This window comes from Moschus berezovskii, chromosome 3 (assembly GCF_049115385.1).
Source record: "Moschus berezovskii isolate FMDL1 chromosome 3, NW_MosBer_1.0, whole genome shotgun sequence".
In the NCBI taxonomy this organism is placed as follows: Eukaryota; Metazoa; Chordata; class Mammalia; order Artiodactyla; family Moschidae; genus Moschus; species Moschus berezovskii.
In genome coordinates this window covers 73,888,877-73,907,691 of record NC_142462.1, presented here as the reverse complement: position 1 = coordinate 73,907,691, position 18,815 = coordinate 73,888,877, and the positions used below count along the sequence as shown (strand labels likewise).

At 39.9% G+C, this 18,815-nt stretch overlaps 1 protein-coding gene across 2 annotated transcripts in view; it reads left to right on the top strand.

Moving 5' to 3' along the window:
* The window catches only part of ITPRID1 (ITPR interacting domain containing 1), a 132,343-nt gene that overhangs the window by 32,253 nt on the left and 81,275 nt on the right, over positions 1-18,815 (top strand). For both annotated transcript variants that reach the window (XR_008685248.2, XM_055420921.2), the window contains exons 3-5: positions 3,060-3,223; positions 4,500-4,548; positions 4,871-4,914. Coding sequence is in view for 1 of the 2 variants with exons in the window: in XM_055420921.2 (XP_055276896.2) it covers positions 3,061-3,223; positions 4,500-4,548; positions 4,871-4,914 (256 nt within the window). In the remaining variant the exon portion in view is untranslated. The remainder of the gene's footprint in view (positions 1-3,059; positions 3,224-4,499; positions 4,549-4,870; positions 4,915-18,815) is intronic.

Sequence of the window (18,815 nt, the reverse complement as noted above, 5' to 3'; positions counted from 1 at the left end):
AGGAGTGGTATTACAGGGTCATATGGTAGCTCTATTTTTAGTTTTTTAAGGAACTTCCATACTGTTTTTCATAGTGGCTGTACCAATTTACATTCCCATCAAAAAGTGTAAAAAGATTCCCTTCACACCCTCTCTAACATTTATTGTTTGTGGAATTTTTTTATGATAACCATTCTGGCTGGTGTGAGGCTATATCTCATTATAGTTTTGATTTGCATTTCTCTAATAATTGACAATGCTGAATGTCTTTTCATGTGCCCATTAACCATCTGTATGTCTTATTTGGAGAAATGTCTATTTAGATCTCTGCCCACTTTTTTGAGTGGGTTGTTTGTTTTGATGCTGTTACAAACAGCATCATGAGCTGTTTGTAAATTTTGGAGACTAATCCCTTATCAGTCAGGGCTTCCCAGGCAGCGCTAGTGGTAAAGAACCTGCCTGCAAATGCAGGAGACATAAGAGACACAGGTCCTATCCCTGGGTGGGGAAGATCCCCTGGAGAAGGAAATGGCAACCCACTCCAGTATTCTTGCCTGGAGAATCCCATGGACAGAAGCCTCCCAGGTTACAGTCCATAGAGTCACAAAGAGTCGGACACGACTGAAGCGACTTAGCACAGCACAACACAGCACCCTTATTGGTCACATATTTGCAAATATATTCTCCAAACCTGTGGGTTGTCTTTTTGTTTTGTTTATTGTTTCCTTTGCTGTTCAAAAACTTTTGAGTTTAAGTATTCCTATTTGTTTATTTTTGTTTTTATTTCCATTATTCTGGGACACAGATTGAAAAAGATACTGCTGTGATTTATGTCAGAAAGTATTCTACCTATGTTTTATCCAAGAGTTCTATAGTCTCCAGTCTCACATTTAGGGCTTTACTCCATTTTGAGCTTATTTTTGTGTATGGAGTTAAAGAATGATCTAATTTAATGTTTTTTACATGTAGCTGTCTGGTTTTCCCAGCACCATTTGTGGAAGAGACTGTCTTTCCAACAGTGTGTAGTCTTGCCTGCTTTGTCATATATGAATTGACCAGAGGTGCATGGGCTTATTTCTGGGTGTTCTATCTTGTTCCCTTAATCTATGTTTCTATTTTTGTGCCAGAACTATACTATTTTGATGACAGTAGGTTTGTAGAAAGTCTGAAGTCAGGGAGCCTGATTCCTCCAGTTCTGTTTTTCTTTCTTGAGATTGTGTTGGCTATTCAGGGTCTTTTGTGTCTCTCTACAAATTTTGAGATTTTTTTTGTTCTAATTCTGTGAAAAATGCCATTAGTAATTTGATAGGGATTGCATTGAACCTGTAGATTGCCTTGGGTAGGATAGTCATTTTGACAATATTGATTCTTCTAATACACAAACGGTATATCTTTCCATCTGTTTATGTCTTCTTTGATTTCTTTTATCAACATCTTATAGTTTTCAGAGTACAGGTCTTTTGCCACCTTAGGTAGGTTTATTCTTAGGTATTTTATTCTTTTTGAGGTAGTGGTTCTTGAATGGTTCTTGAGGTAATTATTCTTGAATTTCACTTTCTGTTCTTTTGTTGTTAGTATATAGAAATACAACAGGTTTCTATGTATTAATTTTATAACCTGCAACTTTACCAAATTCATTGATGAGTTCTAGCAGTTTTCTGGTAGCATTTTTAGCATCTTCCATATGTGATATCTTATAATCTACAAACAGTGACAGTTTAACTTCTTCTTTTCCAATTGGGCTTCCTTTTACTTCTTTTTCTTCTCTGATTGCTGTACTTACTTTTTAAATTTTGTACATGTTTATTTAGCACCTACTGTCTGCTGATTATTAAAATACTGACAACCAGCTAGTAAAGAAGGAGGCCCTTGTTCTCAATGTACTGATAGTCTGGGGATTTTAAACAATTTACACAACTGCCCTAGGCTTTTGTCTCCTTTCTTATGACAGGAGATATTAATAAAGGTCACAATGATATTAATAAAAGCCAAATGAGATGATGGGGGCAGACTGTATTTCTTATATCATATGCATAATATATTTATTAATATCCCAATTGTCTCAACCATCCTTTAGGGCAGATGAGCATGAATCTGCATGCTCAGTTGTGTCTGACTCTTTGCAGCCCTATGGACTGTAGCCTGCCAGGCTCCTCTGTCAATGGGATTCTCCAGACAAGAATAATGGAGTGGGTTGCCGTGCCCTCCTCCAGAGGATCTTCATGACCTAGGGATTGAACCTGTGTCTCCTGCAATGCAGGCAGATTCTTAACCACTTCAGCCATCGGGGAAGCCTCATGCACAGTTTAATAGTCATGGGAGCATGTTTGGAGTCCAGAACCTGGGTTTGAATCCTGTTTGTTGTGTGACTTTGGGTATGCAATTTAACCCCACTGCTCTTAAATTTACTACAAAATTGTGATAATTAGATTACTTCTTTCATTGACAATTAAATAACAGATTATAGAATTCAGCATAGAATCTAGCACATAATAAATATTCTGCTGAGGTTAAGGGTTATTAAAATTCAGTACAATTTACTCCCAATTAAAAATAAGGGAATGCAGAGAAATTATATAATTTGTACAAGGCCGCACAATAAGTTGCAGAGATGAGATTCAGCCAGGTTGATCTATTGCCAATGCCCTCCTCATTTTCTACATTTTAGGTCTCTAAACATATCATTATAGATGCAACTGTTGGGCAGATTTGTAGGATACTTATTATGTTAATCAATGCTTTTAAATTTTCTCCTTGGTTGGGGGCACTCTCCATTCCAGTTTCTTTGCTTATCATCCACTTCCAAGACCACTAGATTGAATTTTATTTTTGAGTGTGGATGTGGCCGGATAAAGGGTGAGGCCATTAGTCCCCGGCCTCCAGCTGTGTTTCCATTGAAAAAGAAACAGTTCTGGCACTGAGGCAGAGAACTTGCTTGGATATGAGCCAGGCTCCCAGAAATTGTGAAGCTGGACCCATTCATTGGCTTGTGACCCCTCTGGTCCTCTCCGTCTTACTGAACCAAGCCTGGAAGCTGAACTCATTGTGTCTAATTTGTTTGTGTGTGCGTTTTTAATTAGCATGTTGAATTACTCTCTTATGATGGAGAAGAAGTCACAAGGAGGCCAGGAAAAGAGCAGAAGAGACATCCTGAAGTCCACCAAGCGGGCATGGGCTCCCCTGGATGAGCAGCTGCCCCCTGGCTCTGAGGAGGAGGGCCACAGTCTCACCACCCCCATGCTGGGTAAGAACAGGCCGTCCGGGTTATTTGAAACCAACCTACTGTGAGTGGTGAGGGATGTGGAGCTTTGGGCTGGGGGCAAATGATTTTGGAACAAGGACTTGACTGTTAAGATGCCAGTGTTGCTGGTATGATAACCAAAAACTTTTATGAAATGGGCACATCTGACTTCACCTACAGACACTTAAAATACAAATCTTCTTAATGGAAACAGACCAACTAAAGAATGAACTCTGCTTCCTTTCCACTCCAGTGTCCCCTCATTCTAAGTCCCCTAGGACCCCAAAACTGTGGAGTTCACGCCAGAGATATGAGACTTCTTGCAGAACATCAAACATCTTATTGAACGGCTCTTATTTGCAGGTCTTGCACAAGGGGTTGCTACTAATTTTAATTATTTAAAGAGTAATAAGTAAGAAAACATTTGTCCTTTCACTATGATTTCTTATTTGCTTGTTTGTGATGTTACTGTTTCATGGCTTTTCTTCCTTGCCACCACCAGTTTATTCTATCTCTTCACAGTAACTCAGCTAAAGACTAAGCACCTCCCATGCCCCCTTGGTTTTTTTGGTTCACCAGACACCTTGTGAGGCAGTAATTCAGGTATCTTACTGCTTCTTAGGATAAAGTCAGAGACAATAAGCCCAGAGTAACTTGTAACCAACCGGAAAGGAAACAAATATTTACAGGAAAAGCTGCTTTTATAGCCTTTCCTTTTTGCCTCTTGACTAGTTTGTTGAGCCAGTGGCAAAGATCCACCTTAAAAGACTGATGTTTTTATAACACAGGGTGCCTTTGGCAATTCTGGGACTGTAGTGCAATTTGCCCCTGGAATGAATGCAAATTTACTTTCTAAGCTGGCAGAGAACTCCTTTCAAATAAACATCACTGGCCAGCTGCCTTAGGTAAATGTGATTCAGTAAGGAGAGGTGCCACGTGATTTATATTCAACAAGAGAAAGACAAAAATCTCCCATGCTTTTTCAGCCTTTGTATCACACCAGGTAAATTAAAAATTATTCTAACATCTCCTGCTCTTTTTTTCCTTTTCACATTTTCTTTCTCTTTAAGTTATAGTCTTTTGGCAAGTTTATACTTTATTCTCAGGAAAAGCCAATTATGGAAAACAGGAAGTTTTGCCTTGGGGGAAAAATGACTCTGCTTATAGAAACATGTGATTAAATACTAGGAAATGGACCTATTGGGTAGTGGCTAACTAATGGGGTGATATCTCCCCACCTGGTTATGCTTTGACTGACTGGTCTGTTTCTCATTTGTAGAAGATTCCAAACAAGAAATTATTCATCAGTGGCTGGACTCTGGATTCTTGTAAGTGTTTCTTTATGCCCTTGCACATCCTTCTTGCAAAGATCCATGAAAACATGTGGGTAACCCTTCTGGGACAAGGTGGGACATATAGGAATTTTCATTTTAACTGGGTGTTTGAAGGACTAATCTTTTATTGCAAAAGTTATATATCCACTTAAAAGTACAAAATAGAATAATACTATTTCAATCCCTAGCTGTTCACTGATTTCCTAAAGTCCTCTTGTCATAAAGCTTAGCTCTTCATTTACCCTGGTCTGTTTAATTAAAAAGTAATTTAGCATAATTTTGCTGATTGACTCACAATACTTTTGTTTCTTTATAGTGTCTCTGTAAATGAAAACTTTCAACCAGTCGTCGACCACATTGGTAAGACAAGAGAACCCAGATGCAGTTATGCTTTGTGGACCTGAGTAGGAGATGTATTAAAATGTTTGTTTGACTAAATCTTTTTAAAATGAGAATTATCAGAGGTTCCTAGAAATGAAACAGATTGGAAACCATTCAGCTCAATCACTTTGTGTAATAGGTAAGACAAGATTAGAAAGGATAGGTGTTATCAAGCAGCAGATCGGGGACTGGAAACCAGAACTCTTACCCATATCGTTAGCTCAGATTCTTAACAGAAAACTCTCTGGGTCTGTAAAGACATTTTGCAAGGATGTGATTATGGAAATGAAACTGTTTAATATTTCCTTACACTGTATTGTACTTTTATTTCTAAATCTAGTTTCTACCCTGCAGCCTTAAAATTGTATCTCTCTTTCTAATGATGCATTTGTTCTCAAAAAGAACAAATGACTGAATTCTATAGCAAACAGTGCACATATCAAGTATGTATTTCCGAGGCAGAAAATGTGGCACACTTGTTAAACTGATATTTGATAAGAACATTATAAGAAGAAAAAGAAATTTATCTACAGGTCTCACAGTTTCCATCTTCACTGAATCAGACATGGTATTTCCTAAAATGTAAGACTCCTCAATTGTAAAATGCACCCACATTTTAAGTACCACTCAGGTAAGAAAACAAAACAACCATCCATGTCGATTATAACTAGGCATTATAATAGGCCACACTGACTACCAGACACATCCTGATTTCATAGTTGTTAAAATGTGAAAAAAAGTGTGATTTAAAATTGATGAAATGCCCTAAGTAACGTATGTAAAAATGACATAAAACAAGAATTTAATGACTAGAGGAAAAATTATTAGTCTAATTGTTACTTACTTGGCTGGTTTTAATTATTTCACTTTCTTCACTGCCATTTAAATTAAGATTGACCATTTGCCACAAGCCAGTTTAAATTTAAGAATTTTTACTTTAAAATCTAGGTATATCATTAAAATTTCTTCCTTCGCCAAGCTTATTTTTTTAAAATATGAAAGTTTCATGACGCCAAAATCTCTAAAGATGCTTGCCAATAAGTTGAATTTAAGTACCTTTGTATTGATAGTTCATTCTCAAGAAAAGACAAGAAGTTAAGAAATATAGCCAGCATTTCAGATCTCTTTGATATTTCATCTTTCCCAGTTTATAGTGGGAGGTCTGGCAACCAGTTCTGGGGTTGTCAGTAACTGTTTTAGAAGCTTTACTTCCCAGGAATTAAGACAAATCATGGCGCTTCCTCCTCTGAATCAAGTCAATGAAATAAAGGCATGAGGCGAAGACCTGGAGGAAAGAAGGGCTAACAAAATGACTCTGAGATCAGACACACACGGTTTCTATTTCCCAGGGTTTTTATCTTTACTGAGGTTTTTAATAATAATGGAATAGCTTCTCACAAGTTTAATTGAGCCTTCACTTTTACAAGGCCCTTCCTCATCGATCATATCTGAAGCTCAGTAACTTAGCAAGGCTGGTGTTCATCTATGTTTCAGAGGTGAAGAATCTGAGTGGTCAAGTGCCACAATTTTTAGTCACAGCTGGTTAGAGGTGGGCAGAGGAGCCTGCAGGCAGGCATCCTCTCAGCCCCTCTGTATACTGGTTTAACCACAATGAGCTCAAGGCATCCCGAGTCTAGGGAAGCCAAACACTGCCCCAGGAAGTGGAAACTACAACGGTAGTAGCAGAAACTGGAGACCTGAAGGTCATGAGGAGTGTCTCAGATTGAAAACTATGGTGAAACCATAAGGAACTGAAGTAGAGAAAGGAAAGGAGTCTCTGCTGGAAGGAAAATCCTGAAAAAACTCCCACAATCCCACTATGATGTACAGTGGTGCGTTCATTCTTAGGGCAGCCATAAATAATTATCACAGACTTGGTGGCCTAAAAACAGAAATTCATTCTCTCACAGTTGTGAAGGCTGAAGGTCTGAAATAAAGTGTCAGCAAGGTTATTCTCTCTCTGAAGGCTCCAGGGAGGAAGCCTGCCTGGTCTCTTTCTTGTGGCTCCCATCAACCCTGGCATCCCTTTCATCCTTGCATCCTCCGCCTCTGTCTTCACATGGCTGACTTTCCCCACTGAGTCTTCTCCTCTTCTCTTAAGGATACCAGTGATTGGATTTAGGGTTTAAGTCTCACCTTTACCCAGTATGACCTCACCTTTACTAATTATATCTGCAGAGACCCTGTTTCCAGATAAAAGACATGTTTTGAAGTGAAATTTTAAATTCTGAAGTGAAATTTCAAATACTGAAGTGAAATGTGGGTGGGTACTATTCAACCAACTACAAGTAGAAATCATTCTGTTTGCTTCTCTCAGTGATAATTCTGAGGCTTTCTTCATTAAAGTAGCAACAACATCCAAGTGCCTGCTCATCTTTCACGTGACCCTGTACCTCCCATGGAAAGCATTCTAGTGGGCCACAGACAAAATGAAGAGGTGGAATAGGGTTTCCTGTTGCTGATTTCCTCCTTTGTCTTGAGATGGCCAAGGTCAGGTCTTGGCTTCTTGTGGTGATTCTTTGGCTTTCATGATGCTCTGTGGCTCCCTAAATTCTAATTTTCATTCAGCTGGAATCTGGTTGGCCCATCTTGTTCACCACCGTTATGCTAGGTAAAGCCCCCTAACCCTTGGCAGTTCAGTGTCTTCAGGAAAACTCAGAGGGGAAAGAAATTAATACATTTCAAGGGCACACAGGCTAGGTACTCTATATGAATATTATCTCATTTACCAGAACCATCTTCTGAGGTGGATATCATCATTATTAACTTTTACAAAGAGGTAAATGAAGCTCAGGAAGGTTAAGTAACTTGCCCAAAGTAACCAGTCAGGAGGAAAGTGAGTTGAGATTTGAACATGGGTCTGTCTGGCTCTGTAGCCACATGGCCTCTCTAGAATATATAGTAGAATTACTGTCCATGTTATGCATGGATGCCCCTAGGAGTATCCTGGGAGGAAAGCTCTGCATCAGCATCCCTGCTGGAAAAGTCAAAGCATGAGCAGAGTGGATCAGCTCCCTGGCAACCACTTCCCCTTCCAGCTCTTCTGACTCTTGTACCAGCTTTCAGGGCCACAGCTCAGTTCTCTTGAGCTTAATTTTTTTAAAGTGGGACAATGCTAATTTTTAAATGTCAATCAAGAGACACATGTACTCCAATGTTCATTGCAGCACTGTTTATAATAGCCAGGACATGGAAGCAACCTAGATGTCCATCTGCAGACAAATGGATAAGAAAGCTTTGGTACATATACACAATGGAGTATTATTCAGCCATTAAAAAGAATACATTTGAATCAGTTCTAATGAGGTGGATGAAACTGGAGCCTATTATACAGAGTGAAGTAAGCCAGAAAGAAAAACACCAATACAGTATACTAACGCATATATATGGAATTTAGAAAGATGCAAATGATAACCCTGTATATGAGACAGCAAAAGAGACACAGATGTATAGAACAGTCTTTGGGACTCTGTGGGAGAGGGTGAGGGTGGGATGATCTGGGAGAATGGCATTGAAACACGTATGTTGTCATATGTGAAACGAATCACTAGTTCAGGGTCGATGCATGTTATAGGATGCTCGGGGCTGGCATGCGGGGATGACCCAGAGGGAGGATAAAGGGAGGAGGGAGGTGGGAGGAGGGTTCAGGAGGAGGAACTTATGTCAACCCGGGGTGAATTCATGTCAATGTATGGCAAAACCAACCAATATAATATTGTAAAATAATTTGCCTCCAATAAAAAATAAATTAATTACCAAAAAAAAAAAATGTCAATCAAGTATCTGTCGAAATACAAAATGGCCACATCTGGATCTTAAAATTTAAAAAAAAGATGCATCAAAGAATTTTCTGGAAAGTCATAAGTCATTCTACCTTAACTCTAAAAATTTTAAATTATAAGAAACGAAGCTTTTAGAAAATAGACATGACTAGGAAACTAATGCTTAATAGTTGGAAAATTCTGTTTTTTTCCTGAGGCTCACTAGGTTTCTGATTTCCATACATTTCAGTCTCATAAGTTATAATAATGCTGATTATTATGAGTAATAATTATCATATATTGAGTGCTTATGGCATATTTGAAAACTATTATGACTGATTGATTAATTTCATTAAATACTGAAGAAACAGAGACTCAGTAAAGTTGAGAGATTTTCCCAAAACCACATAAAGCCAAAGAGGTGGAAACGTGATTTGAACTCAAGTCTGTTTGATTTCGAAGTTTATGCTCTTCTTACCAGAAACCAGTATACCGCATACTGGTGTAAATCTATGACCATTAATTTTCTCCCTAGACTTTCCTTATTTCTGTGAGCTAAATTTGGATAGCAAAAAGGGATACTTCCTAAATTTAGGATTTTTTATACTGCTAAAATTTTATTTCATTTATATTTGAGGTGCATAAAGATTTTTAAATTATTAACTAAAGAATGTATAGAGGAAGATGTAAAAAGGAATTCTGAAATTAATCTGTAAATAACACCTATAACTCAAATTTGCCTCAGGTTTCTCCAGCCTGTGGGTAAACATTACATTACAATGAAATTAGTCCACCAATTCTGAGAGATTATTGCCTCTATCTTGGTGTCACAGGGCCTATTGTAAAGTATCCCCTGTAAATATTAGTATTCCTGGGAGCCAACAGAAGATGCCTCACATATTTTTATGAAGGAGTTGACTTCCACTGTCACTGCTTCTACTCTAACAGAATTTCCTGGGTGTCAACATATGGACAGTTCATGTCTCATCACTTCCTGAGTGTCTGTTCTTCTTGTGTTCCTCTGGTGCTCCGATTCTTTCAGAATTTATGGAGACATTCTTTTCTATTATACTGCATGTGAGGATCTAGGTAGCATTACGAATATTCTGGGTCAAACAAAACTCATGATGGGAATCAACTTTCAGCTTCTTCCTGCAACCCGTATCTTTCTGTGAGTCTTAGTCTGGAGACTAGAGAACAAATATGCTATATCAACTCTATTTCCATGCCCATAAGTACACAAAACTTCTGACAGATTCCCTTTTATTCCATTCTCCAGTTATTTAACAAATATGCATAGACTGCTTCCTACAAACTGGATACTCCATTAAGATTGGAGATACTGAAGAAAAAAGATGCAGTGGAGATAGACACAATAAACAAATAAATATATAACATTTATATTATATAGTATAGACAGGAGTATAGACAGTGAGGCTAAATGTCTCAGATAAAGTACCTTTGAACAGCTACTTGAATGAAGTGAAGGGGTGTGACATTTGCTTATTTGTAGGATGAACTGTTCCAGGCACATGAGACAGAATGTGCAAAGGCCCTGGGATGGGAATGTGCTCTCTGTATTCTAAGAATAGCAAGGAGGCCTAAATGATTGCAGCTAAGTGAGCAAGGAATGCAGCAAAGAGCTATGAGTTAAAGAACTATTCAGAGGTCACATAATTTAGGGCTGTATCCCTGTAAAAAGCTTTCTTTTACTCAGAGGGAAAATGTTTTATACAAAGTAGTGGCATAGCCTTGGTTCTTTTTAACAGGACAGCTGTAGTGGCTACTTGGAAAATAAATTCTGTTGGAGAAAAGGTGGAACCAGGGAGCCCTGTTAGGAGCCTAAGGAAATAACTTATGGAGAAGATGAGGGCATAGACCAGGGCAATAAATGGTGCAGACAGTACTGTTAGATTCTGGATATATTTGGAATATAAGTAGGATAGGATATGCTTGCAGATGTAGAATATAAAAGAGAGAATGAAAAGCCAAGGATGATCGCAGTGAATTTTGCTCAAGCTTTTGAGCAGGGTGCATGGTCATTTATTGGAATGGGAAGAATATAGAAGAATCAGGTTTGAGGTAAGAGATGTAATTTTAGGCATGCTAGATTCAAATACCTAACAGAAATCTAAAGATATACTAATAAATAGGGATATATGAGTACAAATTGGAAATACAAATTTCGAGTTCAGGGGGCAAGTCCAGGAATTAATAGATAACTGTTTGGGTCTAGATGGCATATAGATGATGATAACCCAGAAGTTCAAATAAGGTCACCAAGCAAGTGCATAGAGACAGAGAAGAAGCCTGAGAGACACAGAAAAACCAGCAAGGGAGGAAGAGGAGGAGAAGGTCAGAGAGAAAAGTGTCTGGAAGATGAGTAAAGTTAGGGTGTCAAGGAGGGAATGCTCAGCACTGTCAACTGTCGTTAATGGGTTATACATGATGAGGAATGAGAATTGGCCATGAGGTTTGGCAATTAGGTCACTGGTGACCTTGAAAAGAGCTATTTCAGAGGAATAGTCGGGGAGAAAGGCTGGTTATGCTGCCTTCAAGTGAAAAATGGGAGTAGAGGAAGTGGAAACAGACAAGTGTTGGGAGAAGTGATGAGGCAAAAGGCAGCAGTGACTCATGATAGCTGGAGGAGAGGTGGAGACAGAAGAAGAGGTTCTTTTTCTGGGGATGAGAGCTATTACAGCCAGGTGTATTGGCTGATGCGAATGATCCAGAACCGAGATGTACTGAGGTGATTGGGACACTTTCCCTGGCTTCCCAGAGCCATCAGCAGAGCCTGGATCTCCCTCTAGGGCCTTGTCTCTTGAGGCTTTGAAGTCTGTTTCATTGAAACATTGCTTACCCAGGTTCACTTACTGATAGAAATCATCTGGGCTGCTCCTTTTATGAAAATTACCTTAAGGCCCTTGTTCCTTCTTTCCATATGGATATCAAGAATTACCAAAAGTTGGACATCTGCCCATACTACTCACATCCTGAGTCTTTGCAAGGGATGGTTTTGTACTTGCTGACCTGTCTTCTGACAAACATTAGGGCATATTAGTGGAGTGGTCCCACAGTCTCCTCTTTATGTATCTTCAGGGAACCATCTGATCAGGACACACAAATAACTTACAGGAAAGAGCCTCATGGGCATCCTTCAATTTCTTTCTCTTTTTCTAAGAACCACCATCAATGGGTGCAGACTAACTCCTCTTGGTCACCAACTTCACAAGCAAACAAGTCAGATTCTTGGCCTGGGCTCCATAAGGATCCACAGACCTTCCTTTAACCACAGACACAGTAGGACATTCAGAGCCTCTTTGGGGTCACTGATGGTGCTACAGGGATCATGGTCATGGATGTTAAGGGTCCTCTTCTCAGGCTGCTTACTTACCCTTACTCCCAGATTCCACCGTAAAACTGTGTATAAGAAAGCTTGGAGAGAGGAACTGATGTGTGGCAAACCCAGGGACACACAGAGAACAAATCGGACATCAGCTCTGTCTGCCTATGGAGCACACCATCCTGATGCTACAAGGGCAGACACGTACACCAAAAGCATGAGCTGACATGTAGTTTTATATATCATGCTCTTGTTTAATAACATATCCACACATAACTGCGAGTGAAAAAACTAGAGCCAACTTCAACAGCACGAGACAGGTTCTGTCAAAGTTCTGCTCAGTGCCATAGATTACACAATGGGTGCTTAATTCATTTGTCATTTTTACTATTTAGACATTTCTTCACTGTTTTTCAGAGAGGACCCTGAAGAGTAAACCTATCCCTTTCCAGAGGAATTTTTTAAATAATAAGAACTTGCTAAATCAAGTTCTAAACTTGTAATCTATATTATAGGAATAGGTTAAAGTAAATCCAGTGAAACATAATAGATGTTCCCTTTGAAAACATTATTAGAAAATGTGTCAGAGATGAACATATTGAAAAATAATGCTTTTCAAAGGGAAGCATTCAAAGCAGAGAATTGTGCATGGTGAAGGATGGAAAGATGTAAACTATATGACTCCTGCTTTCAAGTATGTTACTCTGACTTTTCAGGGCCATTACAGTATGAATATAACCTATAGCAATTTTCTACAAGACTGTCTAGTCTTGTCTCCTCTCATTACATCCCTAGTCCATCCTCTTTCTCCATCCAGTTCTTCCTGCCTTAAAGTCTTTCCTGTTCTGTTTACCTCTTATTCTTCTTTTGAGATCTTAACCAAGTCCCGTGTCCTCTGTAAGGCCCTTCCTGACATCTGCCCTAAGAGACTCAAATTGTCTTCTAGTCACCAGTCACATCCATCATGGGTTCTATGCTTATGACACTTGGTCTGTACCACCTCTAATTAGTAAGATATGATCGGTCTTATCAACAAAATTGTAAAGATCACTGAGGCAAGAATCATCTCTAACACAGCTGATTTCCCTAAACCTAGTCAACAAAATATCTTAGTAAAAACTGGTCCATAATAAAGATGATTTATTCAGATTGGGAAATCTCCAAAGAAAAGGTGAGACTTGAGCCAGTTAATCAAAGAGAGGTATAGTTTTGAAAAAATAAAGGGACAAAGCATAATAATGTCATTTCCTGGAACCAATAGGAGCTTGAACAAAGAAAGGCACAGAATAAGAAGCAAACTGAATGTGTGCAGGAAAGCACGCAGAAGATGGTACAACTAGAGAAAAGGTCTCATGCTAGGAGCAAAGGGAGACATTTTCCTGTCAAATAGGGTGTGATCAGTTTATAAATGCCTTAAAATCCAGAAAGAGAGTATCACCCTTTCTCAGCACAGACATGGCAAAGAAGTATCATCTCAGGTTCCAGGGAAACGATGGGTAGTGCAGCTGGGGTCTGTGTTGAGTAGAACTGTGAAGCCATATCTTTGTTCACCTGAATAGAGGGTCATGAATAATAACTAATAACTCCACTGGTGTTGCATCGGGGAACTGAAGCAGGTGTTTCACATTTGCCATCTCTATTGTAATGAGTTATGAATGGTTTCTGAGAAGAGAAATGACAGATTCCAGTGTTCATCCTGGCAATGGGAAGATGTGCATGCTTTGGGAAAAAGCTGGCCTCAGGCTTGAGGTGATGAGGGCTTGGGCTGGGTGTCAGCAGAGGGATAGAGGAGTCCACAGCATCTGTAAAATAAACAACGATCTGGTTGAACAGAAGCACAGCATCACAACTAGCTTTAAAGTTCTGAGCATGAGGGTCAGGGAGAATGTCAGAGTCTCTTCTTTGTAATAATATAGTTTAATAAATTGCCAGCTGAGGCAAACAAACCCTTTTAACTGCCTCTACTATCTTGGTTATGCAGGAGTTAAATATACAGAAAGCTGCAGAATGTTATTATTTTAGAGCCCTGTGAAAATGTAATTTGATTAGTCTATTGGACGATATTCCAAAGAACCAAATGTCTTCCATGAATCAGTCAGAAATGCTTAGGAAAACCAAAATAAAAAATGCTTTCCAAGCCAATAAAGGTGCTAATTAGTGCCTTCTGCATATCTCACTACATCTTCTCCAGTAATACATTTTGCAGGGTTAAGTGCAGTGTCTGCTGCTTCAGATGGCAGAAGTCCACCTAACAGTGGGGAGGATGGCTGGAGACTCAAGTATCTGAAAGGGAACCAGAACTGGCATTTTAACCCATGCAATGGGATGTATTCAGTAGAGCAGGGACATTTTTTTCTCACTTTAATTTTCCTTCAGATCAACCCTTAGGAATCTTGAAAACAGGAGGACCTTAATTTTTTCTTTGTTGCCTCTATGCCTTTAGAGAATAAAATCTGGTTTTAAAAACTTAACAAGAGTACTATCTTGGAAGGACAAAGAAATAGAGAAAATACAGAACCAAACACCCAGAGAAGAAGCCAGTGTGGAACTGAGGAGGCCTAGCAGTAAAAAGGGCTTCCCAGGTGGCGCTTGTGGTAAAGAACCCGTCTACCATTGCAGGAGATGTAAGAGATGGGGGTTCAGTCCCTGGCTCAGGGTGATCCTCTGGAGGAGGAAATGGCAACCCACTCCAGTATTCTTCCCCGGAGAACCCCTTGGACATTGGGGCCTTTCTGGCTACAGTCCATACACAAGAGTTGGACGGAGCTCAGCAACTGAACCACCAGCAGCAGCAGGCTTATGTGGTGAACACAGGCCCATCTGTAATAGCCCCACTTCTTCCACCTGCAGAAGCTTTGAGGAACAGTTTGTTTGTAACAGGAGCAGTTTGTTTGTCCCATGATGGCATTCCCTGGGTGTCAAATTCATGCTCTGATTAAAGGTCCCAGACTCCAATGATTCCAGAAACCAAGCAGGTGAGTGATAACGGACCAGGCAGACTAGGAGAGACTGCAGAGAACTGCAAAGCATGTCGCCTAACAGAGGTTGCCCCGAAGAGAACTGCAATGGGGCTGCTGGACCTTCCAGGTCTTAAAGAAAGTCTAGAAATCCCAATGCTGCTGAGAACTAGACTACCAGCTTCTGGCTCATTATTGAAAACAGGCAAAAATGCAAGGGGCTGACCCTAACAAGCCTGTCTTCAGGTTCCAGGAAATTTACTTTATAAATCAATGAAATGAAAAACAAAAACAAAACTCAAATCAAAAAGCCCTCAAACAAGCATAGACTAATAGTCTCACGCTGTCCTGTGCAAGTTTCAACTGTCTGGATCCAAACACTGGGAAGGCCAGTTGCTGCTTCCATAGTCACCACAGGAAGTAAACACATAAAAACATTGAAAATGCCCCTTGGTCTCCTACGACACTGGGAGCCCCGATGCAACATGGAAATGAAACTGGTGAAGCTAATTAATTTCTGATCATTGTATTATAATTTTAAAAATCAAGCTTATCTATTGAGTTTAAATCTGAGCTTTGCAGCAGAGAAATCTACGCATCAGAATATACTGGATGGAGATTGACGTTTGTGTCATTTTAAACAAGATCAAGATGAAAGAGGATGATGAGTCTAACAAAAGATGTAAAAACTATATCTGAACATTAGTAAGAGTGGGGTTCCGGTAAGGAGTCAAACATCTCGCCCAGCCCCTAATCATCAACAATGTCTGGGCCTAAAGGGAACCATAAAGTGGAAGGAAAGAAAGCGTTTCCCCTGCTGATGCTATAACTGTGTAAGGCTTTCATGTGTGTGTCATCAGACCATAAAACTCCCCCACTGTGAGCTAGCAGGTCCACTTTGCACATTCCCTAGAAAATATGTTATCTTTAGGGGCTCCTTTTCCCCTGTGGGGCTGCCCTGGGTTTCCTGGCAACCAGATCAGTCCTAAAGCTAGACAGCAGAGCTGTGGTGTGTGTGATCCGTGGAACATGACCAGTAAATCTGTGTGGACACTAGAATCCCATGAGGAAGCCCTGGGTAAAGGAACGTGGTAGTTTCTGAATGACTTAGATTTTCTACGGGGCTATGGCTTTTGAAAACGCAACAAGGCTGTGCTAACTCTTTTCATCAATACCTGAAAACGGGTCATTTCCTCTCTGACAATTTGAGCAATTTTCCGTGACCACAATGTCAGACCCCTGGTCTGGATGTACACGTTCATTCACAAGTTCCAGGAAATCCAGCGCAATAGCCAACAACCAGAAAAGACTGATGTAGTGGCAAGAGTGGTGGCACTGGCAGAATATGAAGCCAGATATTCTAGAACTCTAGAATATTTTATGTGAGAAATGCTGCTCAGAATCTCTGGAATTCTCTGGATAAGCTAACTAGGCACAAATGGAGCCTGACTTTGTAAGATATATGCAAAGCAATAGATGAAAAATAATTGCTTAAAATGATAAATATTTATTTTAACCTTTCATTTTGGACAACCTATCATTTAATTCATCAAATCATTACAACATGACTGCCAAAAATTACACCGTGCTTGTGTCTATAACGTGATTAATAATGCGGCAAATAGGCTTTCTTTCCATGTGACAACTTCAATCAATTGACATTGGTTTTATGATTTGAGAAGCTCTGACGCTGAATTCAGTGAACAAGAGCCCAGCAGTGGATTAGCACTGCCTTCCAGGTGGCTCTATCAGGACTTCCCTGATAGCTCAGTTGGTAAAGAATCTGCCTGCAATGCAGGAGACCCCGGTTCAATTCCTGGGTCAGGAAGATCCACTGGAGAAGGGATACCTGAAAACAGGGATACGCTACCCACTCCAGTATTCTTGGGCTTCCCTTGTGGCTTAGCCAGTGAAGAATCTGCCTGCAATGAGAGAGACCTCGGTTCAATCCCTGGGTTGGGAAGATCCCTTGGAGAAGGGAAAGGCTACCCACTCCAATATTCTGGCCTGGAGAATTCCATGGACTGTATAGTCCATGGGGTCGCAAAGAGTCGGACATGACTTTCACTTCACTTCACTTTCAGGTGGTGCTAGTGGTAAAGAACTTGCCTGCCAATCCAGGAGACACAAGAGACAAGGATTCAATCCCTGGGTCTGGAAGATCCCCTGGAGGAGGGCGTGGCAACCCACTCCAGTATTCTTGCCTGAAGAATCCCATGGACAGAGGAGCCTGGGGGGCTACAGTCCATAGGGTCACAAAGACTCAGACAGAACTGAAGTGACTTAGCACGCACACACACCGAAGTAAGAGATTTGAACAGATGATGTTTTTCAAACTGTGGATCTTGGAGGTGACTCACAGGGTGAAAGAAGAGCTAAGTGGTATTCCACTCTGTCCAGAACAACTCTCCTTTTATATAATTAAATTACTGGAAATTTGTAAAAGAAATTCTCTGCTAAAACCCATATTTTTAAAACTATAGATATAACAAGCAAAAAAGACTGGAATTTGGATTCTATGTTCATTTCTAATTTGGTTCATAAGCTTGAGTCAGATAAGAAATGTCACATATTTATTATAATAATGATCATTCACCTTGAAAGAGCAGACATCTGCTATAGGGTTACCTCACAAAACAGGTTCTGAGTACTGCATCAGCCCCTGAATAGGCCTCCCTGGCATCTGATATGTAGTTCTTCTATTCTGTACTCAGCACCACTAACCAGACAAATGGACTTTCAGCATCATCTTTCTCACATGTACTTGCTTGCTGAAAAACTTTTTTGTGGTTTTCCATGTCCTGGCACATAACATATAAACTCTTCTTTCTGACTTTCAGGTAAGCTACAAGACAGTCTGTTGACAGTGTAGTGTCTTGAAACAATAGCAACAAACAAAAATAAATTGTTCCATCCACTGACCACAGGAAATTCACTTACTCAGTTTGCTTCTCTGTTAAGTGGGGATGAATGATACTTGTTTCATGGATAAATTTTGTGCATGTAACATGCTTAGCACATTGCTTCACACAAAGATAATGTTAAATAAACAGTAACTTACTATTGTTATAATGAGCTTCCCAGGTGGCTCAGTGGTAAAGAATCCTCCTGCCAATGCAAGAGATGCAGGAGACAAGGGTTCTATCCTTTGGAGTAGGAAATGGCAACCCACTCCAGTATTCTTGCCTGCAAAATTCCATGGACAAAGAAGCCTGGCAGGCTGCAGTCCTTGGCGTCACAAAAAGAGTCAGACACAACTAAGCATGCACCCATTTATTATCATTATAATACGTAATAAAGGTAAGGATAAATTCCTTCTATTTTTGACTGTGTGATCATGGGCTCATTACTCGACTTTCTGTGAGTCTCAATTTCCTTATCTGAAAGATAAGAATAGGTGCTAAATTATAAGACTGTTGTAAGGATTAGTTGGTACAGATTAATGGAAGATATTCCAGGTATGCTGGGTCCTTCATGTATTGTCTGTCCTTGCTCCTCAATCTCATGTACCAGGAGAGAATATCCCAAAATCTCCTATGATCTAATCAGCTTAGCCCCATCACTATTTTTGGCCTTGCTATAGGCCCTCTTCTTTCATGACAACACCTCTTCCATTTATCAAATTATTTCCATTCTTAAAAATCCAAGACAGGTACTTCTTCCTCCGTGAAACCTTTGCTGACTACTTCATTCACCACTGACTTCCCTCTTCACTGAGCAAGTACCCCATTTCCTCAAGGGCTTGTCACACAATTTAGCCATTAATTACATTCTGTCTTGTTTGCTACAGAGACGCCTTGTATCTCATGTTGATAACAA